The 27,919-nt window shown below is 45.3% G+C and overlaps 1 protein-coding gene across 1 annotated transcript in view; it reads right to left on the bottom strand.

Annotated features, from left to right (window-relative positions):
• LOC124720346 overlaps positions 1-20,684 on the bottom strand; it is a 175,149-nt gene extending 154,465 nt beyond the window's left edge. Inside the window, exon 1 of the mRNA XM_047245675.1 lies at positions 20,518-20,684. Coding sequence (XP_047101631.1) covers positions 20,518-20,595 — 78 coding nt within the window. The 5' untranslated portion in view covers positions 20,596-20,684. The remainder of the gene's footprint in view (positions 1-20,517) is intronic.
• Between the last annotated feature and the right edge of the window lie 7,235 nt (positions 20,685-27,919).

The raw sequence follows: 27,919 nt of genomic DNA, 5'->3' as shown, positions 1-27,919 counted from the left end.
AATGCAAAACTACATTTTTCCATATTTAATGTTAATTTAGCTTTTCTAAGTCTCTGAAAAACATTACTCAGACGCATAGCATGTTCATTAATGTCTTTGGAGAACACAATAATATCGTCTAGATACACACAACATTGCTGAGTTTTGAGTCCTCGCAATACTCCATTGAGTAATCTTTGAAAAGTTGCTGGTGCATTTTTCAAACCGAAAGGCATTCTTTTAAATTGCCAGTGGCCTCCAGGGGTAGAAAATGCTGTTTTATGCCTATCTTCAGGTGCAACTTCCAATTGATGATATCCGCTACGTAGATCGATTGTTGAAAAGTATTTACTGTTACCTAAACTGTCAATGATATCTGTAATGTTTGGAAGAGGATAAACATCGGAGATAGTTTGTTTGTTAAGGTATCTGTAGTCACAACAAAATCTATATCGTTTCGTACCGTCGGGAGACTTCTTTGGAATAATTACGATATTTGAATTATAAGGCGAATCAGAATATTCTATAATTCCATATTTTAGATGCTGTTCTACAAATTCATCCAGTACTGGCTGTAAGTGATGCGGAACTCTATAAGGTTTTCTATAAACTGGGGGGCTATTTCCTGTTGGGATCCTATGCTGTGTGATATCTGTTGCTGGCAGTGGACCTTCTGCATTAAATAAATCTTGGAACTCAACTAAAACTGCTTCTATCGTGTCTCTATCCTTTCCTTGCAAATGCTCAATCTTCTGGCGTAATGCGGTTTTATAGGCGTCTGGTTTCTGACCATCATTAATATCTGACCAAATGAAATCTTCTTCTTCAAAAGTACTGACTGTAGCTACTAATATTCCCTTATGCAACTCTTTGTCCTCCACTCCGAAATTGTCAATATGTACCGGTACGTTTGTTTCTCCTTCAACGTCTTGCACCCATACAACACTCCTACGTACAAAACAATGTGATACGTCTAATTCCTCATTTTCCTTTAATGGCTCTATTAGACACACTGTATCTGTAGGTACCTCGGGGTCAACGGTCATCCAGAAAAGTTTTCCTGAGCCAGATGGTATCTGATCCCGCGAATCAACCTTCAAGGACGTTACACGCAGTGTAGTTGATTTCGCCTTCCGGTTGGGGAAATCTGGCGGCAGCGGGCCCTTTGCAGCGGTGTCACCTAGCTGAAACACTATTTCGCTAAGTTCTACAGTTTGCTGTCTGAGGTCGATTTTTGCGTGATGTTTATTCAGGAAATCCAACCCTAGGTTCGCGTCGTACCCGTCAGTTACCTTTGTTACCACTTCTACATCTTCTTGAAATTGTACACCGTGAATATAGAAAATCAATGATGTTCATCCTAATGACTTCACTGTACCTCCTCCTACTCCATTCAATCTCTACCTTGGAGGGTCATATTTCTTTTCTCCAACACATTCATTACTCACTATTGATACGTTTGCGCCTGTATCCACCAGTATCCTTGCCTCTTTATCCTGTATGGTAGCAGATAACCAGCATTCCGCCTTCACATTCGCCTTAATGGCATGAAATTTTATTGGGAACGCCTGGCGGCGGCTCCGACATTCCCGTTTGAGTTTAACTGATTTCTATTTCCAAAAACTTTCTTAGACCTGCATTCCTTGAATGTGTGACCTAATCTTTGACAATTAATGCATTTAGGTTGTCTGCAATTTTTTGCTATATGTCCCTGTCGATCGCACGTAAAACATCGTACTCCTGCAGAAAATACATTTCGCTTCTCCTTGTATCTGGTGGCAATGTCTATTTCTTCGAAAGCCGTCGCCACAGATACAGCTTGTGCTAAATTCTTAGGAAACTCTGCCCTGACACGACGGGACGTTTCAGGAGGCAACCCACGTAAAAATGTATCCAGAGCTCTATTTTCTGCCTCTTGTAAAATAAATTTATTTGCTTCATCACTAGTTGTCAACTGATACGTGTTAATATTAACTTTTCTAATCCTATCTACAAAGCTTTCTAACGACTCGTTTTGCCTCTGAGTGATAGTGTTTAACTGCTCCCTATAAAATCTACAGCTGTTCTGTTTTTGAAAACGTTTAAGTAATCCTTTCTTCAATTCCTCAAATGCTGTTGCATTCCGTAATTCTTCATGGTATAATACGTGTGCTTTAGCCTCTCCTAGCAATCTTGTCGTTTCTAAGAGCTGTTCATCTGACCATGATCCTAACTTTGCAGCTGCTACTAAATCATCAAATAGGCTGTTATGTCTTCACCAGGTTTACCTGAAAAAGGAGTTACCAAGGCTGCTGCTGAGGAATCTAGGGTGGGAGGGATTGAACTGGTTTGCCTAACCTCACACAACTGTTTAAATAATGCATTATCATTTTTAAGCTGTGCTATTTGATTAACTAAGCTCTGAATAGCTTCCATAGTAGAAACCGCTTGTGGTGCTGACTCTGACTTTGTACGATTTCGTGTCATCATTTTACAAACTATTAATTACACAGTCTTACTATACTGAATTAAAAAGATGTTTAAAAATTTTCGACAAACTCTTAATATTATGAGAGAAAATACACTTCTAAATAAGGAAAATATTACGACTGTCTATGCAACATCTATCCTTTCTCACATTAAACGATACTAACTGTGGACCTTCAGTGACTCTCATTCACACCTCATATTGAGCCAAGGGTTTTTCTCTGACACCAAATGTAACAGTTGTGACACTAAATGTAGCACTTCTGCTACTAAATGTAACTGGGTTTTCTCTTTTGATGCTGTCAATTGCCAGGATGAGCATTCTAAAGCATTCTGTCAGGGTGAAAATATTAAATTAATCAATTTTTCTCTCTTAACAACATGTTGGCAGGGTGGGTTCTTCCTTGGCTCGGGTATGAGGTAGAATGAAACAGCATTTTTACATAAGATAACTTTTATTGAAAGTTTCGTACAACTGTATCTTACTGGATGTTCAGGTTCGGAGAGCGGCAGCTGTGTCGTTTGCGTAGCCTTCTGCTGCGGCAGCGGCGACGGCGGCGTCTGATTACGCGTAGCGGTGTGTATCTCGTGTCGCCGTCTCGCCCAGCTGACCGGAGATGCGCATGCAAGGTGGCCCGTTTAATTATTGCGAGCGAAGTCGTGCATCGGATGATGATATCTTGAATGTGGCGTCCCAGTGTTTCTCTTCTATAAGCGGCCGCGTGTGTTGTGCGTCGGCCAGCGGAGCGGCGCGGCGGGGGAAGGCCAGTGTCCTGGACTCGAACAACGGACTCCCGCTTGCCAGTCTTCGGCTGTCAGATCTTCATCCCAGCTCACAGGTGACTGCTGATGCGAGGCCGTCTCCTTCCCGTCCTCACGAGTCACCCGGGTGCGTAAAGATCAGACTTTAAATACCTTTTAACTTCTGTCTTCTGGCGCCGAGCCTGCTGCTTTCTATTCCATTGCAGCGTCGGACTTGGTGCGTCTGTGCATGATGTAGTCTCTTCTTGCATGACGGTCTTCAGCACCGAAACTGACTTAAAACAACTGCTACGCTTCTTCACTTCTTCGTCTTCTTCGTCGCTCGTCTCCGTCTTCGTCCTCGTCTCCGTCTCCGTCTGTCGGGCCCACCGCGTCTCGCGTATTTATTCACTTCAGTTCACTGGAGGTGAACGACTTCACGGCCATTGCCTCTTCTGTCACGTCGAAAAGCTTCTCGAAGAATCTTGTTAACGTCGGTCATTGGCTCTTGGAATGTAGGCGAGGGCCTTTGCTCACATGCGACAACTGAGAAACACGTGAGCCGGTCGGGCGATGCCCTGACGGCTGAATCGACAGCGCCCGCTTAAGTGGAACTTGCTGACTTCACGGTCATTGTCTCTTCTGTTCGGCTGTTTTGCCCGCTGTTTGGCAGTATGTAACTCTCTAAACTAAACCAAGTTTTTCATTTATATTCTAATTTCTACTTCACTTTGATTTCACTAATTTATTTACTTAAGTACCAGTCAACAAAGTGTCTGGCGCAGTTGTTAGGTCGATTTCTGCTGCTACGACGGTAGGTTATCAAGGTTTAAGTGAGTTTGAACGTGGTGTTATAGTCGGCGCGCGAGCGATGGGACACAGCATCTCAAGGTAGCGACGAAGTGGGAATTTCCCCGTACGACCATTTCAAGAGGGTACCGTGAATATCAGGAATCCGGTACAATATCAAATCTCCGACATGGATGCACCCGTAAAAGATCCTGCAAGAACGGGACTGATCACTACTGAAGAAGTGTTCAACGTGCCAGATGTATAGCTCTTTCGCAGATTGCTGCAGATTTCAATGCTGGGCAATCAACAAGTGTCTGCGTGTGAACCATTCAACGAAACATCATCTATATGGGCTTTCGGAGCAGAAGTCGCCCCTTTTGTACCCTTGATTACTGCACAACACCAAGCTTTACGACTAGCCTCGGCCCATTAACACCGACATGGGACTTTTGATGACAGTTGGCTGGTAGGACGAGTCTCGTTTCAAATTGTATCGAGCTGCTGACTTGTACGGGTATGTAGACCATGAATCCATGGATGCTGCATGTCAGCAGGGGACTGTTCAAGCTGTGGATGCTCTGTAATGGTGTGGGATGTGTGCAGCTGGAGTGATTTGGGACCCCTGATACGTCTAGATACGACTCTGACAGATGACACAACGTAAGCATCGTGTCTGATCACCTGGATCCATTCGTGACCATTGTGCTTTCCGACGGACTTGGGCAATTCACGCAGGACAATGCAACACCCCACACGTCCAGAATTGCTACAGAGTGGCTCCAGGAACACTCTTCCGAGTTTAAACACTTCCGCTGGCCACCAAACTCCCCAGACATGAACATTATTGAGCATGTCTGGGATGGCTTGCACCATGATGTTCAGAAGAGATCTCCACCCCCTCGTATTCCTACGGATTTACGGACAGAGCTGCAGGATTCATGGTGTCAGTCCCCTCGACCACTACTTCAGACATCAGTCGATTCGATGCCACGTCGTGTTGCAGCACTTCTGCGTGCTTGCGGGGGCCCTACACGACATTTGGCAAGTAAACCAATTTATTTGGCTCTTCAGTGCTCTCTTAACAGCAAAAATACGCTGTTACCAAATATATTTATCCTATCATTTCGGACCCCCCCATGAACCATGGACCTTGCCGTTGGTGGGGAGGCTTTCGTGCCTCAGCAATACAGATAGTCGTACCGTAGGTGCAACCACAACAGAGGTGTATCTGTTGAGAGGCCAGACAAACGTGTGGTTCCTGAAGAGGGGCAGCAGCCTTTTCAGTAGTTGCAGGGGCAACAGTCTGGATGATTGACTGATCTGGCCTTGTAACACTAACCAAAACGGCCTGGCTATGCTGGTACTGCGAACAGCTGAAAGCAAGGGGAAACTACGGCGGTAATTTTTCACGAGGGCATGCAGCTTTACTGTATGGTTAAATGATGATGGCGTCCTCTTGGGTAAAACACTCCGGAGGTAAAATAGTCCCCCATTCGGATCTCCGGACGGGGACTACTCAAGAGGATGTCGTTATCAGGAGAAAGAAAACTGGCATTCTACGGATCGGAGCGTGGAATGTCAGATCCCTTAATCGGGCTGGTAGGTTAGAAAATTTAAAAAGGGAAATGGATAGGTTAAAGTTAGATATAATGGGAATTAGTGAAGTTCGGTGGCAGGAGGAACAAGACTTCTGGTCAGGTGACTACAGGGTTATAAACACAAAATCAAATAGGGGTAATGCAGGAGTAGGTTTAATAATGAATAGGAAAATAGGAATGCGGGTAAGCTACTACAAACAGCATAGTGAACGCATTATTGTGGCCAAGATAGATACGAAGCCCACACCTACTACAGTAGTACAAGTTTATATGCCAACTAGCTCTGCAGATGACGAAGAAATTGAAGAAATGTATGATGAAATAAAAGAAATTATTCAGATAGTGAAGGGAGACGAAAATTTAATAGTCATGGGTGATTGGAATTCGAGTGTAGGAAAAAGAAGAGAAGGAAACATAGTAGGTGAATATGGATTGGGGCTAAGAAATGAAAGAGGAAGCCGCCTGGTAGAATTTTGCACAGAGCACAACATCATCATAGCTAACACTTGGTTTAAGAATCATGAAAGGAGGTTGTATACATGGAAGAACCCTGGAGATACTAAAAGGTATCAGATAGATTATATAATGGTAAGACAGAGATTTGGGAACCAGGTTTTAAATTGTAAGACATTTCCAGGGGCAGATGTGGACTCTGACCACAATCTATTGGTTATGACCTGTAGATTAAAACTGAAGAAACTGCAAAAAGGTGGGAATTTAATGAGATGGGACCTGGATAAACTGAAAGAACCAGAGGTTGTACAGAGATTCAGGGAGAGCATAAGGGAACAATTGACAGGAATGGCGGAAAGAAATACAGTAGAAGAAGAATGGGTAGCTTTGAGGGATGAAGTAGTGAAGGCAGCAGAGGATCAAGTAGGTAAAAAGGCGAGGGCTAGTAGAAATCCTTGGGTAACAGAAGAAATATTGAATTTAATTGATGAAAGGAGAAAATATAAAAATGCATTAAATGAAGCAGGCAAAAAGGAATACAAACGTCTCAAAAATGAGATCGACAGGAAGTGCAAAATGGCTAAGCAGGGATGACTAGAGGACAAATGTAAGGATGTAGAGGGTTATCTCACTAGAGGTAAGATAGATACTGCCTACAGGAAAATTAAAGAGACCTTTGGAGGTAAGAGAACGACTTGTATGAATATCAAGAGCTCAGATGGAAACCCAGTTCTAAGCAAAGAAGGGAAAGCAGAAAGGTGGAAGGAGTATATAGAGGGTCTATACAAGGGTGATGTACTTGAGGACAATATTATGGAAATGGAAGAGGATGTAGATGAAGATGAAATGGGAGATACGATACTGCGTGAAGAGTTTGACAGAGCACTGAAAGACCTGAGTCGAAACAAGGCCCCTGGGGTAGACAACATTCCATTGGAACTACTGACGGCCTTGGGAGAGCCAGTCCTGACAAAACTCTACCATCTGGTGAGCAAGATGTATGAAACAGGCGAAATACCCTCAGACTTCAAGAAGAATATAATAATCCCAATCCCAAAGAAAGAAGGTGTTGACAGATGTGAAAATTACCGAACTATCAGTTTAATAAGTCACAGCTGCAAAATACTAACACGAATTCTTTACAAACGAATGGAAAAACTAGTAGAAGCCAACCTCGGGGAAGATCAGTTTGGATTCCGTAGAAACACTGGAACACGTGAGGCAATACTGACCTTACGACTTATCTTAGAATAAAAGATTAAGGAAAGGCAAATCTACGTTTCTAGCATTTGTAGACTTAGAGAAAGCTTTTGACAATGTTGACTGGAATACTCTCTTTCGAATTCTAAAGGTGGCAGGGCTAAAATACAGGGAGCGAAAGCCTATTTACAATTTGTACAGAAACCAGATGACAGTTATAAGAGTCGAGGGACATGAAAGGGAAGCAGTGGTTGGGATGGGAGTAAGACAGGGTTTTAGCCTCTCCCCGATGTTGTTCAATCTGTATATTGAGCAAGCAGTAAAGGAAACAAAAGAAAAATTCGGAGTAGGTATTAAAATCCATGGAGAAGAAATAAAAACTTTGAGGTTCGCCGATGACATTGTAATTCTGTCAGAGACAGCAAAGGACTTGGAAGAGCAGTTGAATTGAATGGCCAGTGTCTTGAAAGGAGGATATAAGATGAACATCAACAACAGCAAAACGAGGATAATGGAATGTAGTCGAAGTAAGTCGGGTGATGCTGACGGAATTAGATTAAGAAATGAGACACTCAAAGTAGTAAAGGAGTTCTGCTACTTGGGAAGCAAAATAACTGATGATGGTCGAAGTAGAGAGGATGTAAAATGTAGACTGGCAATGGTAAGGAAAGCGTTTCTGAAGAAGAGAAATTTGTTAACATCGAGTATAGATTTAAGTGTCAGGAAGTCATTTCTGAAAGTATTTGTATGGTGTGTAGCCATGTATGGGAGTGAAACATGGACGATAAATAGTTTGGACAAGAACAGAATAGAAGCTTTCGAAATGTGGTGCTACAGAAGAATGCTGAAGATTAGATGGGTAGATCACATAACTAATGAGGAAGTATTGAATAGGATTGGGGAGAAGAGAAGTTTGTGGCACAACTTGACCAGAAGACGGAATCGGTTGGTAGGACATGTTCTGAGGCATCAAGGGATCACCAATTTAGTATTGGAGGGCAGCGTGGAGGGTGAAAATCGTAGAGGGAGACCAAGAGATGAATACACTAAGCAGATCAGAAGGATGTAGGTTGCAGTAGGTACTGGGAGATGAAGAAGGTTGCACAGGATAGAATAGCATGGAGAGCTGCATCAAACCAGTCTCAGGACTGAAGACCACAACAACAACAACATCATTTCGGAACAGGATTAGGTCCTGCTCAATGATTTCGGCTGAACTTACCTCCGAATTCAGTGCCTATTACCGTTTGAGAATCAGTGCTTTCTTTTAACACCTCGAGCTCTGATACTTTCCCAACACATCCACTACTGCTTACAACTGTTGTACCAATAGTTCCTGGTAGATAAACAGTTGTCAGCTAGACGCAGTTGTTCTACATGAAACGTATATTGATGCCTGTACTATATACTCAGCTGGACTGTAAGTACCGTTACTATACAAGACAGCATAGTGGAAGTTTGATGTCTCTCCTCAGGTATCTTTACGTCAGACAGTACTGCAGAGCTATATGGAAAGATACTCAACTGCAGCTGGAAAAAGATGTGATGGATAATGCTTCGTGCAGGGCTCAAGATTATGAGAATATCGCATTAATATCAGGTATACATGGAGGAGTACAAGAAGAAAAATTCTAAAAGTTAGTCCGAAAGTTCAGTTCAGTCCGAACGCAAATCATTCCTTGAATCTTTGTGGAGTTGATGCATTCTCTTGTGTTCCCTCCAGCGTCGTCTGGTTTGGAACTGTAGAAAAGTTATATCAACCCTTCTCGTCTTTTACATGTACATGGGAATTACTTGTAGAAAAAACGGGAAAATGACTGTGTGCTGATTACAATGCAGTTTAAGTCGTAAACGAAAACGTCGAAACAATTGAGAGCATTCTGTAAGACATGAAAGATTCGTGCAAGGCAAACCTTGGTGCTAAATCTCGAGCATGCACGATCCTCCCAGCTCTATGAGATTTCACCTTTCTGATTTACGAGTGCATCAACTTTTGGCACACTACACTGAAGGAACTAAATTTACCCCAATAATATCTACAGGCTCCAAAAATGACTTTCAATCAAGGAGTCGCTTAATTAAAAGTCCTGATTGAGATTTTAGTTATGACATGAACTACGGTTGACACTAAAAATTGCAATGATATGGACATTAACTTCGACGGTGAGGAAATAGGAGCCTAAATTAAACAATACCGGCTCAACTAGCTCATGGCTTTAGATTGGCGATCAGTAAGTAGTTCGTCGATCAGTGTTTGAATGCGTAGACCGATCTATACAGTACAAGACTGTCACATCAATATACGACCGTGAAGGAAATTAGGCAAATTTTCTAAACTTTCGGAAGCAAAATTCGTTCTAGAAGCTTCCGATGACGCTATGTCTGTATGAAGAGATTTCCCTGACTCTTTTCCCTGTACGTCACTAATAACCCAGTACTTCATGACTTCGCTCTACGTTGAATCAAGAACGACTAGCGAATCTGACCATTTCATCAATCGAAAGAAAAGTTTCATATGAAACAGAAGACAATGACGTTATTCAGAATTTCAGTGAAATAAAGGGGCCAAAATAAACCGATGACCCAAAGAAATTGCAGCATCCGCCTAACATCGTGTGGGGCCCTCACGAGCACGAAGAATCGCCGTAACACGACGTGGCATCGACTCCATTAATGTCTGAATTAGTGCTAGAGGGAACTGACACCATGAATCATGCACGGCTGTCCGTAAATCCGTAAAAGTACGAGCAGGGTGGAGATCTCTTATGAACAGCACGTTGCAACGCATTCCAAATACTCTCAGTGATGTTCATGTCCTGGGAGTTTTGTGGTCACCGGAAGGCCGCGCGGGGTAGCCGCGTGGTCAGGGGCACCTTCTCACGGTCCGAACTGCTTACCCCATTGGAGGTTCGAGTCCTCCCTTGGGCATGGGAGTGTGTGTGTCATCCTTAGCGTATGTTAGTTTAAGTTAGATTAAGTAGTGTGTAAGTTTGGGACCGTTGAACTAAGCAGTTTGGTCCCATAAGACCTTACCACAAATTTCCAACCGAGGCTTTTAAACTCAGAAGAGTGCTCCTGGAGCCACTCTGCGGCAATTCTGGACATATAGCGTGTCGCATTGTCCTGCTGGAATTACGCAACTCCGTCGGAATGCACAATGGGCATGAAAGGATGCAGGTGGTCAGACAGGATGCTTACGTACGTGACACCTGTCAGAGTCGTATCTTGACGTATCAGGGGTCCCATATCACTCCAACTGCACACGCCCCACACCACTAAAGAGTCTTCAATAGCTTGAACAGTCCTCTGCTAACGTGGAGGGTCCCTGGATTCATGAGGGTGTCTCCATACGTCCATGCGCTCGATACAATTTGAAATGAGACTCGTCCGACCAGGCGACATGATTCCAGTCATCAACAGTCCAATGTCGGTGTTGATGGGCCCAGGCGAGGCGTAAAACTTGGTGTTGCGCAGTCATCAAGGGTACACGAGTGAGTTTTGAGCTGCGAACGCCCATATGGGTGATGTTTCGTTGAAAGATTCGCACGTTGACACTTGTTGATGGCCCACCATTGAAACCCGAAGGAACTTACGGAAGGATCGCCCCTCTGTCACGTTGAACGATTCTCTTCAGTCGTCGTTGGTCCCGTTCTTGCAGGATCTTTTTCCGGCCGCGGCGATGTCGGAGATTTGATGTTTTACCGGATTCCTGATATTCACGGTACACTCGTGAAATGGTTGTACGGGAAAATCCCCACTTCATCGCTACCTCGGAAATTCTGCGTCCCATCGCCCGTGCGCCGACTATTAACGTCACACTCAAATTCACTTAAACCTTGATAGCCTTACATAGCAGCAGCAGTAAGTGATCTAACAACCACGCCAGACACATGTCTTACATAGGAGATGCCGACCGCAGTGCGTTTTCTGCTTGTTTACATATCTCTGTATTTGAATACGCATGACTAAACCAGTCTCTGTGGCGCTTCTGTGTATAAGTTAGGCGATGTAAGGAGAGCACTCCAGGAAATCTGTCTGGAGACGTGGACGTTGCGCATTGAATTGTGTCCCCTGCTGGCATGCAGAGTCCATGGATTCATGAGATTGTCTGCATTCCCGTACTCGTCTACCCGCTCGATGCAGTTTGAAACGAGACTCGTCCGACCGGGCAACAGGTTTCCAGTCAACAACAGTCCAGTGTCCGCGTTGGCGGGTCCAGGCGAGGCGTAAAGCTTTGTGTCATGCAGTCATCAAGGGCACACGAGTGGGCCTTCGGCTCCGAAAGCCCATATCGATGACGTTTCGCTGAATCGATCCCATGCTCATACTCGTTGATGGCCCAGCACTGAAACTTGCAGCAATTTGCAGAACAGTTGTACTTCTGTCAGGTTGAATGGTTCTCTGTTGTCGTCGTTGGACCTGTTCTTGCAGGATCTTTTTCAGGCCGTAGTGACGTCGGTGATTTGATGTTTTACTGGCTTCCTGATTCTCACGATACAGTCGTGAAGTGGTCGTCCGCGAAAATCTCAACTTCATCGCTAACTCGGAGATGCTGTGTCTGATCGCTTGAGCGCCGACTACAAAACCTCGTTCAAGCACACTTAAACCTTGATAACCTGCCACTGTAGCACCAGTCACCGATCTAACAACTGCGCCAGACACTTGTCTAATATAGGAGTTGCCGACCGCAGCGCCGTATTCTGCCTGTTTACGTATCTCTGTATTTGAATACACATGCCTATACCAGTTTCTTTGGTGCTTCAGTGAATGCACCATAACAAAATTATCAAAAACTTATATTTTAAACTAAGATTACATAACTGAATGATATAATTATACAAGATTTGTTTCCAGACATATAAAATGGAAGCTAATTGTCTTATTGTTGTCTTTTTTATTGCTTTGCACTCTACAATATAGTTGCTGTGCTGTATCCCGTTTCAAATGCTATCTTTCTCAGTTGTGTGTTTAAGTATGTATATTCCAGCTACTAGAGCGTATAACACACAATATAAGTACTTGACTTTTTTGTCAGCCATTGTATCTGTCTTATTAATTTTTTAGAAAATGCGCACCAGAAATACATCCATTTCCAAGCAGGCCGGGGGCTTCATTTGGTTTCGCTGCCCCGTATCTATGATGGGCTCAGTCCAGCACTGTTTGTTTTGTTTTGGCTTGGTTTTAGGGCGCAAAACTGCTACAGTCATTAGCGCCCGAGTCCAACACTGTGGGAAGACCTACACTGACGAATCAAAAATGTCATGACCACTGGCCAGCGCGAGACTGAACGCCTCCTGGTGGGGTTGCGGGCGGGTGACGCAGTAAGGACAGAATGTAAACGGAAGAGACACGAAATGGCAGTCATTATACCGCAGATCGGGCGACAAATGCCGAGATCCATTGATATAAGCGACTTGAACAAAGGGCGCATTGTTGTGGCGCTGTGGCTTTAAACGAGAACCTGTGAAACAACGAAGATGGTCAAGCTGGTCCCCTGTTTGCGTACCAATGTCGTGAGCACCTATGGGAAGTAGTTGAGGGCTGGTAGAATAACGGACAGGCTGTATGGTATCGGACGACCACGTCTAATCACAGAACGTAGGGGTCGGAGGATTCCCCACTGTGTGATCCAGGATAGGCCGCGATCTGTGGCAGTTCTGACGACAGAGTACAGCGCCGGTCCCGGTACAAGTGTCTCGGGGCGCACTTCAGAGGCCACTGCTGAACATGCAGCTCCACATCACACGACCCCAACGTGTTGCTGTGTTGACCCAACGACATCGTCAGTTACGACTAAAGTGGGCACAGCAGCACTGAGTTTTCGCCGCGGATCGATAGAATCGTGTCACCTGCCGACTGAACAGCATTTCTTGTCACACCAGGTCGATGAATGGGTCCTTACATGCCGTCATCCAGGCGAGTGGCGGGACGAAACCGCGCCACAGATGCAGACCAGTGAGGACAGAACTGTGCCATCGGGTACATTCAGTTGGGCTTCTGTGGGATCCGTGGTGGTTCAAAATGGCTATGAGCACTAGGCGACTTAAGTTCTGTGGTCATCAGTCGCCTAGAACTGAGAACTAATTAAACCTAACTAACATCAGGACATTACACACATCCACGCCCGAGGCAGGATTCGAACCTGCGACCGTAGCGGTCGCTCGGTTCCAGACTGCAGCGCCTAGAACCGCATGGCCACTCCGGCCGGCTCCGTGGTGGTAACCAAAGGCGTCATGGTGGCAGCCAACTACGTGAACACTGTTGCGGACCACCTGCATCGCTTCATGCTTGAAGTCTGCCCCTACGGCGACGGCATCTTTCAGCAGGACAACTGTCCGTGTTTCAAGGGTCATAATTGTGGTACAGTAGTTTGAAGGGCATTACAGTGAACTCATATTGACGTCTTGGCCAGTAAATGTGCGTGATCCGTACCTACTCGAACACATACAGGGCTGATAGTGGCTCCATAATGGTGTGGCATGTCGTTACATGGAATGGACTTGGTCCTATGATCCAAGTGAACCGATCATTAACTGGGAATGGCTGCGTTCTGCTACTTGGAGACCATTTTCAGCCATTCTTCGACTTCATATTCTCTGACAATAACGGGACTTTTAAGGATGGCAATACGCAATGTCACAAGGCCACTCTTATTTGCCATTTACGTGAAGAAAATTCTGGACAATTCGAGCGAATGATTTGGCCACCCAGATCCTCCCACATGAATCCATCAAACTTTTATGGGATATAGTCTAGAGGGCAGTTTGTGCACGGAATCTCGCAATGGAACATTTTCGCGTTTAAGTACGGCTATAGAGGCAGCGTTGCTCAATTTTTCTACAGGGGCTTCCAGCGACTTGAGTCCACACCAGGCCGGGTTTCTGCACTACGCCGAGCAAAAAGAGGTCCGATTCGGCGTTGTTGGGAGTCCCACGGCTTTCGTCAGATCGGCGTAACTTTGGGAAACGCATGAGAGCCGGATGGGGCCGTTTCGGGGCGGTGTGGAGGGTGGTGGATGATAGAGAGCCCGAGACGCCGGACTATTGCAGACGTCGCTGCTCCCTCGTGTGTGGTCTGTCTTCGTCATGCTGGAGGAGAGGGTGCTCCGTGTGTGGACCAACTGTTCGACTCCGAAACTCGATTACAGCACGCTGTTCCTCACGCACTGTCGTAGTTATGTTACACACCGCCATCTTGTACGCTGCGGTCTGGAGCCCTCTCGCACCAGAGAGAGGATTGCAACTTACGCAAGCGAATAGGCGAAGTCGACCGAGTAAAATGCGTGACGTGTAATACCACAACCGATATTCAGAACAGAACACAAAATTTGGAAGAAGTGCTTTTCATTTCGTCCTAGAAATTTTATAGCCAACCACATTGCCGCAGTGGTAACACCTGTTCCCGTCAGATCATCGAAGTTAAGCGCTGTCGAGCTGGAATAGCACTAGGATGGGTGACCATCCGGTCTGCCTAACGTTATTGGCAAGCGGAATGCATTCAGCCCTTGTGCGGCAAAAACTGAGGAGCTACTTGATTTAGAAGTAGTGGCTCCGGTCTCGTAAACTGACGTACGGCCGGGAGAGCGGTGTGCTGACCACATGCCCCTCCATATCCGCATCGAGTGACGCCTGTAGTCTGAGGATGACACGGCGGCCGGTCGGTGTCGTTGGGCATTCCACGGCCTGTTCTGACTGAGTTTAGTTTTTTTAGTAATTGTTTACTGTGTGAGTCTTTGACATAGGTTCGAGCAACTGAAAGAAAGACAAATGTTCAGCTTCAACTAATATGGCTCAGTCTCCTAAATTTTTAGTAAACGAACCTATCTCAGGAACGAACGGAAACATACGACCCATTATACTCCGTCCACGTTTCTGTAGCAGTCAGCTTAACATTTGCTCACGTGCAGTCGAAATGGCTGTGCTCAGTTCGACTACACTTGAATACCATTTGCCGTCTTTACGGATATCTCATTCTAGCTTCTCTACGGAATCCCGTCGCTGTTACGATGAGAGGCACTGACGAAACGACTCCCTTTCGGATTTGGAAATGTTGGTGCATTATGGCAGTGGAACATTCGGGAGTTACGCAATGCTGATGAAAATCTTTATTACAATGTGAAGTGCTTCCCTAAGGAGGCAGACAAACAGGCACCTCAGACCGACGCCGACTCGCGTCCATAGTATAGTTCTCAATCGATCTCACCCCTTCTTCTCTTATTTAATGCCGTGTCTGGTACCGGTCACACTTCCGATTGCAGCAATTAAGGGTTACCTGTTTTTGACCGGCCTGCACGGATGAACAAGTGATTCCATGACGTGTATGATACCCCAATCATTTTTTTGTAAGTGCAAAACACAGAACCACGCGGCTGCTACGGTCGCAGGTTCGAATCCTGCCTCGGACATCGATGTGTGTGATGTCCTCAGGTTAGTTAAGTTTACGTAGTTCTAAGTCTAGGGGACTGATAACCTCAGATGTTAAGTCCCACAGTGCTTAGCGCCAGTTTTGCAGACCACAGGGAGGTTTGCACGCAAAACTATTTTTCCGGGGAGGTGCCCAAATTGGAAAGCTAATTTTACCTACGGTGACTTTTTACGTTATAATATAAATACAGTCTCGATTAAACCTTTCAATGGATCGGTCAGGTCAACAAGAATCGACTTTCTGTTTTCATTCGCATTAAATGGTCCATGAACGTGTTAATAGCACAAACTAGATGAATATTTATTTAATTTACAGCAGTGTTTAGTACTCTCTTCGCTGTGCCTTTTTATACAATTTTTCCGGGGCTGGTTAGTGCGCGTTACCACTTACATGAGTCGGCACCTTCGACGTTTACTATTAATTTATCTAGCCTTATCCCTTATTTAGGTCTTACCTTCCCTAGTAAGATTGTCATTTAATTATTTGATGTAGCCTATCTAGACAGGACAGCAAAAACACGAAATAAGATCATGGGGGGGGGGGGGTAGTCTTGTTTATTTGTTTGTTATATCGAAATGATGGACAAGGAATTCTGTCCAGTGTTATGCTTAGGAATAATGAGTGATCAAACGCCGATCGCTGTGACTTAGAATTTCAGATATATTTACTTGAAAACGACTTTTTTGTCGGCTTTCGAAGAGAGGCATCTTTACAACTCGTTAAATAAATTTGTCTTCTTGAAGTTTTCCCGGCGTATCGATTGGTCCATCATATTTCCAGCTTGCAGCCGGATCACGTTATCTTGGCACGATATTTCGGTTAACAAACATGCAGCCATCTTCAGGTGAGTACGAGACTGAAGATTACTGGTTTTTTTTTTCCTTTATTGTAATTTTAATCACCTCATACAAGGCGGGCTGGCAGCAGCTTAATACGCTGCTCTTCAGCCTTATGGGGTACAATAATATGATATAGGGGACACAGACAATACAAAAAAATGGCGGGCAAAGAAGGTAGATACAAAAAACAATAAACAAGAAGCCGTTCACGTTGGACGATAAAAACACGGACACTTGTTGACACGGCGCACAAAACACGGAGAACGGCGACGGCACATGTGAACAGTTGAGTTGTAACTGCACGAAACACAAAACGAAGCACACACACTAGACACTGATGGCGATGATCTCCGGCGCGCGAATGTTCACTATGCGTGTGCGAGTCCGGGGACCTGCCAAGAGAGGAGGAGGAGGAAGGGGAGTAGGAGAGGGGAGAGCAGAGATGCCACGAGCAGGGGAGAAAGGGGGGAGGGAGGATGGGGGAGGGGAAGCCCGGGGGAAGAGGGGTGGAAGGAGGGGACGGGGGAAAAGGAAAGAGAAGGGAAGGGAAGGGAAGAGAAGGGAGGGAGGGAGGGTGCCTAAAGGAAAGGACACCGGAAGTGGGGGGTGGGGCAGGGTCAAAGTTGATAGAAGGGGTAGATGGAGGGGAGGAGGACATCATCAGGGAGGGGGAGCTGGCGGAAGCCACCTTGGGAGAGGGTAAGGAGGGTTGAGAGATGGAGACCGGGTGGGACATGGGAATACAGGCGTGCCAGCGGGCGGGGGTGGGTGAGGATCGGGGAGACGAGCAGGTGAGGAGGGTCGAGTTTATGTAAGGTGTACAGGATCCGTATCCTTTCAAGGAAAAGGAGGAGGTGAGGGAAGGGGATGAGACCATACAGGATCCGTGTGGGGGAGGGGAGACGGATGCGATAGGCGAGGTGGAGAGCATGGCGTTCAAGGATTTGGAGGGATTTATAAAAGGGAGGGGGGCGGAGATCCAAGCCGGATGGGCATAACAAAGGATAGGGCGGATGAGGGATTTATAGGTGTGGAGGATGGTGGAGGGGTCCAGACCCCACGTACGGCCGGAGAGGAGCTTGAGGAGACTGAGTCGGGAGCGTGCCTTGGCTTGGATTGTCCGGAGGTGGGGAGTCCAGGAGAGGCGACGGTCGAGGGTGACGCCAAGGTACTTAAGGGTGGGAGTGAGGGCGATAGGACGGCCATAGATGGTGATGTAGAAATCAAGGAGGCGGAAGGAAGGGGTGGTTTTGCCTACAATGATCGCCTGGGTTTTGGAGGGATTGACCTTGAGCAACCACTGGTTGCACCAAGTAGTGAACCAGTCAAGATGGGATTGGAGAAGGTGTTGGGAGCGCTGTAGGGTGGGGGCAAGGGCAAGGAAGGCGGTGTCATCGGCAAACTGGAGAAGGTGGACGGGGGCTGACGGCGGCGGCATGTCCGCCGTGTACAAAAGGTACAGAAGGGCGTAGAGGACGGAGCCTTGGGGCACACCGGCAGAGGGGAAAAAGGTGTTGGAATCTGAGTTACGGACGGTGACATAGGAAGGACGGCGGGGGAGAAAGGAGCCGATCAGACGGACGGAGTTAATGGGAAGGGCGAAGGTTTGGAGCTTGAAGAGGAGACCGGAATGCCATACGCGGTCATAGGCACGTTCGAGGTCCAGGGAGAGGAAGATTGCGGAGCGACGGGAATTAAGCTGTTCGGAAAGGAGATGAGTGAGGTGAAGGAGAAGGTCGTCGGAAGAGAAGGACGGCCGAAAGCCACACTGGGTGACAGGAAGGAGGCGGTGCTGGCGGAGATGCTGATGTATGCGGCGGGTGAGGATAGATTCCAGGACCTTGCTGAAGACCGAGGTAAGGCTGATGGGGCGGTAGGAGGAGACCTCGGACGGTGGTTTGTCGGGTTTAAGGAACATGAGGATACGGGAGGTTTTCCACAGGTCGGGGTAGTAACCGGTGGACTGGACTACATTGTAGAGCCTGGCCAGGGTGGAGAGGAAAGGGACAGGAGCTTCACGAAGGTGATGGTAGGTGACACGATCGTGACCAGGAGCGGTGTTGCGTTTTGTGCGGAGAGTAGCAATGAGATCCTGTGTAGTGATAGGGGCATTGAGTTCCGTGTGTGCAATGTTGTCCAAGCACTGGAAACCAGGAGCGAGGGGAGGGGAAGAGGTGTCAGTTCGATCGCGGATATCCGGGAAGAGGGAGTAATCGAACTGGGGATCATCGGGGATGGAAAATACATAGGAGAGGTAGGAAAGATTACTGGTGCGCGTCGTTCTATATATACCGAAAATTGGCGCGGCGGCGTCTGCGCAGTGGAGAAGGCTAATGCCGCGCCCCCTATTTAATATGGCGCGCTCTGCAGCAGAAGCGGGCCGCGCATGCGTAGTGGTGTACCTACATTTGCGCTATCTGTCGTAAAGCGCCTGAGGCGCGGTAGTCGAAAGTATAAAATCAATTTTCGTCAGCCGTCGTACTAGATGCAGACCCATGTCTCTGTGAAGCGATTAAAGAAATTACAGGACCCCATGCTTTATCCATCTGAAAGCTGCCGTCTAGATTAATAAGATCCGCCAATCGTATCTCCACGGACTCCTTGATAATGGATTCCCAAAAAGATCTAGTTGTCGCTAAAATTGTTTGTTCCACAATAATCCATGGAGTGTCCCGTCGAAATACAGTGTTCTGCTATGGCTGATTTGTTGGCCTGTAGTAGACGTGTGTGGCGCTCATGCTCCACGCATCTTTCCCGTACTGTGCGAGTAGTTTGGCCAATGTAGGATTTGCCACATTGACAGGGGATCTCATAAATACCCGCCTTCCTCAGACCCATATCGTCCTTCACAGAGCCAAGCAAAGCCGATATTTTCATAGGTGGTCGGAAGATCACTTTAACACAATGCTTCTTTAAAATGCTTCCTATTTTAGAGGAGAGGTTACCCACATACGGAAGAAACGCCCTGGACATGACCACTTCTTTGTCTTCTTCTTCTTGTTTCTCTTTACATTTCTTCTTTGTTACAGCTGTGCGGATTTGGCGTGTAGAATATCCATTCGCCCTGAAGACGGATTGCAAATGTTCCAATTCTTTGGGAAGGCTGTCCTTATCAGATACCACGTGTGCCCGGTGCACCAGAGTACGCAGCAAACCCATGGTTTGTGCAGGGTGGTTGCAGCTTGTCGCCTGCAAATACAGATCTGTGTGTGTGGGCTTCCGGTAGACGGAGTGCCCCAAAGATCCATCGGCTCTACGATTGACAAGGACATCCAGAAACGGCAGACATCTATCTCTTTTTCGACCTCCATGGTAAACTGAATATTCTTGTGAATGGAATTCAGATGTTTTAAGAATCCTGCCAGTTTTTCTTCTCCATGGGGCCAAACTACAAATGTGTCATCCACGTAACGCCAGAAGACTTTCGGTTTAAATTCAGTCGACTCGAGTGCCTTCTCCTCAAAGTCCTCCATAAAAAGGTTTGCTACCAGGGGGGACAAAGGACTGCCCATGACAACACCGTCAACTTGTTCAAAATATTCATTATTGAATAAGAAATAAGTTGAGGACAGGCAATGATGAAATAATGCTGTTATGTCGGCTTTGAACCTTCTGCTAATGAGTGCCACTGAAGTCGCTCCAACTCCACAATTCTGACTTATTAGTGAGTTTTGATGTCGTCTCTTTATTTACTAAGGTTGCACTGATGGATTCACTGGCACTCATTAGCAGGAGCCCTGCTCGGTATTAGGCAGGTGTATCAGTTTCTTCGGCTTTTCATTGTACTCAGTTTAAGCCCAAACTTTTTCGGGGGGGGGGGGGGGAGCGATGTAGGGGGAGGGTGCATCCCCCAACTCCTCCCACCTGCATGTGGGACCGAACACAGTTTGGAAAAGCTCCAGTAGTGGTAGTCACGTAGAACTGCAATGATGAGCCATAAGAGGGGGAGGTCGTGTGAGATTCCACGGGGAAAAATGCCGTCGTTTGAGCGGTTGACGCAGAGAAGAAGCAGGGCGGGTACTCACGGCGAGGGCGATGTTGGCGCTGGTGATGCCCGCCACCGCCGCCGCCGCCGCCAACATCAGCAGTGCTCCGGGCCCCATGCTTGGAGCCGGCGCGTCTCTCTACCTCTCTACGCCTGCCTCTGCCTCCGCCTCCACCTCCGTTCTGCGCTGTCCCGGTCGCAGTCCTGCGACCCGGCACTGTCTGTCGCCCCCGGCTGTCCTGCTCTTTTGTAATTGCGCCGCCAGATGCTACAAAGCGGTCCCTGTGAACTGTGCGCTTGTCCACCGCCGATACCATCTCTCCCCCACTCCTCGTCCATCATATCTGTGCGACCCTGTCCTTCTGCTCTTCCTGTTTTGCAGCTTGTGTCAGCTGTTGGAGTATAATTCGCCGCTGCCAGGTTAGCGTGGTTTGCTAGCGAAATGGAATTCCTCATTTCATTTCCCTACGACCTTCTCTCTTTTTTTTTCTAATTTCGGAAGTTTGAATTGTCTACTACTCTTCCTTGTCAGGTCAGATGAATGCTTTGACTCCACAAGCATTACTATCGACACACAAGCCTGTAAAACTGGTACTGTGGTATCAGACATTTACTTTAGGAAAAATTTTTATTTTTATGATTACGATTACAATTGCATACATTATTATACCGCTATCCCAGAACACTGTACCACTTTCAGGTTCTCTACATAGCGGACTCCAGTGGCAACAAAAATTTCATTTTCAATATTTCGCACAAATATTCGCCGTATATAAAAATTTAAAATTTTGTCATGATCTACTGATTAAGAGGTGACAGAAGTGATGGTATAGCGGGATGCAGATAAACAGATGTCGATAGGATCGCATACACGAGGTACACCTGCCGCAGCTGTCATTTGTACTCATTCGTGTGAAAAGGATTCCAATGTGATTATAACTGCACGCGGGAAATTAACGGACCCTGACGGCAGATGGTAGTTGCAGCTAGACACATGTGACAACCCACGTACCGAAATCATTAGGGAATTCAATATCCCAACACCCATAGCGTCTAAAGTGTCCCGAGAATACCAAATTTCGGGCACTACCTCTCAGCACGGAGGACGCAGTGGCCGAAGGCCTTCACCTAACGACCGAGAGCAGCCGCATTTGTGTACAGTTGTCAGTGCTGACAGACAAGCCACAGTGCCTGAAATAACCACAGAAATCAGTGTTTCACGTACGGCGAACGCATCTGTTAGGACGGCGAGGCGAAATTCGGTGTTAATGGGCTGTGGCAGCAGACGGCCGGTCAGACTGCCTTTGCCAACAGCACGACGTCGCCTGCAGCGCCTCTCCTGGGTTCCTGACCAGACCGGCTGAAGCCTAGACGATTGGAAAACCATATCCTGGCCACATGAGTACGGATTTCTATTGGTAAGAGCTGATGGTAAGTCCTGAGTGTGGCGCAGAGCCCATAAAGCCATAGACCGTCAACAAGACACTGTGCTAGCTGGCGGCGGCTCCACGATGGTGCGGTCTGTGTTTACACAGAGCAGACTGGGCCTTTTAGTCCAGCTGAACCGATCACTGACTTGAAAATTTGCAGCCATTAATGTTCTTTGTGGTCTCCTTGAAGTCTGGGGGTATTTCGCCTATCTCATGCATCTTGCACACCAGATGGAAGAGTTTTGCTTTTGTCATGGCTGGCTTTCCCAGAAGTATCAGTAGCTCTGAGGAAATTCCGTATGGATCATTGTCAAATTCTTCTCGCGGTATCGTATCTTCTATCTGACCTTCATTTACATCTTTCAAGCTAATTTCCCTGCAAAGACTCTCTATACTCCTTCCAAATTTCAGCTTTCTCTTCTTTGCTTATTACTGGTTTTCCATCTGAGCTTTTGATATCAATACCACCCCTCTTCTTTTCTCCAAATATCTCTACAGTTTTCCTGTAGGCGGTGTCTATCTTTCCCCTAGTTATATATGGGTCTATATACTTACATTTGTCCTTTAGCCATCCATGGTTAGCCATTTTGCACTTGCAGTCAGTCTCATTTTTTAGATGTTTGTAGTCCTTTCCACATGCCTCATTTGCTCCATTGTAATATTTTCTCCTTTCGTCAATGAAATTCATTATATCCCGTAATATCTAAGGATTTCTCCTAACCCTTTCCTGTTTATCTATATGATCCTCTGCTGCCTTCACTATCTCTCAGAGCTACCCAATCGTTGTCTACTGTACTCCTTTCCCTTGTTTCAGTCAATCGATGCCGATTGTTCTCACTAAAATTCTCAATAATTTCTAGTTCTTTCAACTTATCAAAGTCCCATCTCCTTAATTTCCTACCTTTTTCAATTTCTTTAGCTTTAATCTGCAGTTTATAACCAGTAAATTAAGAGAAACAACAGATTTACATCATTATACGTTTTTATACAGAGGCGTTGAGAAACAAATTCATGGGTAGACGGGCATAGACATGGTAACAGATTCAGAGTGGAAGGAGAGAATTACACCCTTCACTTTTCGTAATGAGTGATTAACGATTTTAAGGTCGAAAACAGAGCGAGGTCACCTACCTGTGACTGGAGATTATTGGTCTGAAAAGAGATGAGTATAGGACTCAGATATTGTTTACGAAAAGCTCCTGCTTGTGTGTGCGGAAATAAACGAATCATACTTGATTTATGTATGTGAGGGTTGGAATGTCTGAGTGGGTAATAACAGGATTAAAGGCGTGGTGGGGAGATACGGAGGATATACTGTAAATTCAAATGGTAATGACAGAAGAAGTTTTTTTACATACACTAACTTCATAGTAACTAAAACGTTCTTCCGAAAGAAAACTATTCATAAAAACACTTGGCCCAACACATGAGCTAAATGAGTTATATATTTTAGTAGGTGAGTTGTTTCTTTCCTTAGTGGAACACATTAAAATTTTCACGCAGTGTGATATTTTCAGAGACCATTTTTTGTTATGGCCAAAACAGCATTTCTAATATAGTGAAGGAGACTCGTGGGTTCATCCCCTACATATAAAGAAACATCAATCAATTTTACATTACAGTTTATAAAAGATCCTTCAGCTTCAGATCTCTACCGCCAAAGATTGCATTATTATTTAGTAAATTCACCTACACAAAACGATGGAATCGGGAACATCAAATACTGCATAAATAAGACAGCAGTTGAAGCAGTAAGTAAGCAAACCAAATGGCGAAATGAGAAAAGAATTGTAATTTGGAATGAAAACATAAAAGAAATAGTTTAAGAGAAACAAAGACTATATGAGTGTTTGCTGCAGTGATCAAGCAAGCGAAAGATATAGACCGATGAGAAGAAAGCAGAATCACTAACAAGAAAGGCCCATCATGGTTGTTACATTTGTAGGAGAGACAGAATGTGATGTTTATGACAGATAGCACTTTGCTTTAACAATGTTAAGAGACTAAAACAGATACCATGTAGAACAAATAAATGTAATATGTCACGAATAATGGATAAAAAATTACAAGAATCTGTAGTATAATCCATGGGCAAGTAATCATTATGAAAATACAACTGATTATGTTAACACTGATTTAATAACCTTAGAAGATACAGAACATTTTACTGAAAAAGAAACTTGTTGGAAAAGTAAAAGAAATAGAGTAGGATTGTACTAGCAGAATATGTTATGAGGTATATGATATGCAAGCTTGAAGAGGAATACAATAAGGCTGGCCTGAAGATTACGGTTAGTTGGTTGATTCAGTGGAGGGGACCATACAGCAAAGTCATCGGTCCCATCAGATTAGCGAAGGATGGAGAAGGAAGTCGGCCGTGCCCTTTCACAGGAACCATCCCAGCATTTACCTGAAGTGATTTAGGGACATCTAGGATAACCTAAATCGGGATGGCTGGACACGGGATTGAACCGTCATCCTCCCAAATGCGAGTCCAGTGTGCTAAACACTGCACCATCTCTCGCAGTGCCTGAAGGTGAACATGAAGAAGTGTGAGTAGTTTCCCGTTGGAACGGAAAAGTAAATAATTTGGAGGTAGATGAAAAAGTGATTGGCGGTATGGAAAAGGCAAAATGTGGTATTATTTAATGAACAGAGCGCAAGTAATGATGAAATCACAAGTAGGTTTAATAAAGAAGGAACTGTAAGAAGAGCAATTAACTCTGTTCTGAGAAAGAAAAAGATCAGAAGAGAATGTATAAACCTGCAGTGCAGAATGTAGCAGCCTTGAGGTGGATAGCTTAAGGCGAAGCTCAAGCTGTACTAGGATGTATAGAATAAGAAATGACGGTATCCGACAAATGGTGAAAATGGATGGGGATATCTGTGACGACGTCGAACAGAAACGGCTTATGTTGTTTGGACGTGAGGATAGGATGAACTTAGTGGAACTTGGTAGTTATACCGAATAGCATACCACGGTGGAAATAATCCCAGTGGAAGGAAAGACGTCGCTCACAACGCAAATGGCAAAATGATGTGGAGGAGGCAATGGAAACACGGAATATGAACGTTGAGGAAACTCAAGACAGAAGGGCGAAGATGCGGCGCCAGCCAAAGATAATCCACAAGAAGAAGAAGAAGATGAAGAAGAAGAAGAAGAAGAAGAAGACAAAAATGCAAAAAATGTCCAGGACTTGATGGTATTAATATAGAACAGATCATACGTGTTTGATTACTGATTTTGTTTTATTTATACATCCGAACAATACCCGCTAACTGAAAGCTAGAATTCCAGAACATAGTTATACAGCAAAAAATGTCTCCAGTGTTAAAAAAGAAAAGGGGGCCTCAGGAAAACTTCGAATTACGAAAGTTTCATATTGTTAAACACTGCCTACAAAATGTATTTAGCTGTATTAAATAACTGCTTAAAGAATATGAGAGATCTGTTGTTTATAGAGCCTTCATAACTGTAAGGTAATGTAGCAATAATTTATTTACAGTGCAAGAAATAATACAAAGAAGGTGATTTAATTTACCAACTTACCCAGATTTCATAGATTTTGAAAAATCATTTGACAGACTGATATCTAGAGTAAGTGGATACCCAAATCATTTAATAAACTGCATCAAGTGTCTGCGTAGTGGAACTTACATTGTTCTTGACGCCGCGAATTAAAGAGGGTAAAAGATTTTAATAAAACAAGGTTCAAGACAAGAATTCATTTCGTTGCCTACTCTTTTTAATGTTTATACAGACGATGCCATTCGAAAATGGAAAGAAAGAGCACCGAAAGGTATCCAAATAAACAGGATTTAATGTTGTCGTACTCTACACTGATGAGCTAAAACATTATGACTACCTGCTTAATAGCTTGTTTGTCCGTCTTTGGATCGAGATACATCACTGATTCTGCGTATCAGGAATCAAATAGTTTGTCGGTAGGTTTTTGGAGGTACGGCATTAGATGTCTACGCACAGGCCGCGTAATTCGCGTAAATATGGGGTCGCTGAATTGAGTACGCGGTGATGGTGCCCGACAGCTATCCACATGGGTTCCACAGCTTTTGCGTCAGGCCAGTCTGGACGCCGAGACGTCAACGTGAGTTCACTGGAATGCTCATCAAACCACTGCAGGACGGGTCTGACTCCGAGGCATTGAGAGTTGTACTGCTGAAAGATGACATCGCCGTCAGGGGAGACACGAGCTTGGAGGCATGCAGGTGGTTAGCAGCTGCCAGCATGTCTTCCATTGCTACCACAGGTCCCATGCGAGCGCAGGACAATGCCTGCCGCAGCATAACACTGCTGCCACCAGCCTGCGTCTGTGGAGCGCTGAACGTCTCGAGGCGCCGTTCACCTCCCTGGCGGTGTTTGTGGAGACGGCCGTCGAGCTAGTGTAGCAGAAATCTGACTCACCCCAAGAGCCGACACTTTCCCATTGATCGACGGTCGAATAGCGATGGTCTGGTGCCCACTGCAGCCGTAAATGACGACACGCGCACACGTAGGGGTGGTCTGCTGCAGACCTCCATGTTCCACAGTGGACGATGAACGGTGTGCTCCGAAACACCAGCATTGTGTTGTTTCGGCAGAGGTGCCACTGATCATCACTTGTCCCACTTCACACAGCAGACACGCCTCAGAACCTCACATTCTGTGAAGAGTCGTGGACGTCCTACCATTTAGCGCCTAGTAGCAGTTTGACTGTCGTTCCGCCTCTTTCTGTACGTGCTCACGGCAGTAGCACGTGAACATTCGACCAGCTTCGCCATTTTCAAGGTACTCGTAATCTGTTATGTTAATGGATTTCCCCATTCGAAGCCCGCATCCTCGCTAGGGTGATCCCCCGCCCGAATCTGCTCCACTTACGTACTTTTGTTACCACCTCAGGTGCCCACAACGCCACCTGGCTCGATGCAACGTCACGGTGGTCGGTGGTCATAATTTTTTGCGTTATCTGTGCACGTGCTGTCGACAGGCCAATAATGTTAAATTCAGAAGGCAAAGTGCGAGAAGCAAATTGGGTTCTTTTGAAAATCAGCCTTATGCAAACACAATTAGCTTATTTTCGTATTTAACCAAACATGTTTCGACACCTATGTGTCATCTTCCGTGGGTCAAATTTTTTATTTCTGTAAAGTACAATATGAAATTTATGATAATTTAACTGTTGTAAGCCTAAGAATTGCGGTATGTTCAATTTGCTTTGTTTTGTTCACACGCTCGCCTTAAAAGTACATCGGTAAATCAACTGCGTTGTTATACACCGGTTTTCGTGATCTTTTACATCATTTTTGGACAGCATGTCATCTGCAATCTAGGCACGAAGGAAATTTAATGCGTATTTACCAAGAACAATTTCGTGGGTAGAGGTAATGTGCGTTTCTGTACTTACATATTTTCGTCCTGTTGCGTGTCTGGTTGGTGTCTCGATCAGCAGCTACTCAGTGCGCTGTTTTTCACACAATTTTCGTTCACTAATTCACTAATGCACTTACAGAAAAATGGGTGAAATGTGTTCTGAGCAGAAATTTCTGATTCCATTCTTAGTGAGAGGTGTTATGTTATTGCCGCTGCTCACTTTCAAGAGGAGCTTCTAACCTTAATAAAGTGCGTACAAGAAGCAATCTATGTTTTAAACTTAGTTTTAATGAATTATAATTTTAAGATAGCGATATATATATATATATATATATATATATATATATATATATATATATATATATAACAAAAATCCCGCTGAATGGTAAATACCAAGAAAATCTTAGGAAGTTCAGCAGTTTAGTTTTCTAGGGATCTATACCTGCAACGAAGATAAGGATGTATGCAGCAAACTTCAGAGGTATCAGGTTGTAAGTGGCACTGTAAGCGGAAAATTGGAAACCACGCGTGGAAGCTCGAAAATGAAATTCTATAATGGGACAGGTGCATCTCTTCCACGGTATGGCAGCGGATCCTGGGTTCTGCAGAGAAAAGATTCTAACCACGTTCAAGTGGCCGAAGTG

This window comes from Schistocerca piceifrons, chromosome 11 (genome assembly GCF_021461385.2).
Source record: "Schistocerca piceifrons isolate TAMUIC-IGC-003096 chromosome 11, iqSchPice1.1, whole genome shotgun sequence".
Taxonomy (NCBI): Eukaryota; Metazoa; Arthropoda; class Insecta; order Orthoptera; family Acrididae; genus Schistocerca; species Schistocerca piceifrons.
This window is presented reverse-complemented; position numbering and strand designations above follow the sequence as displayed.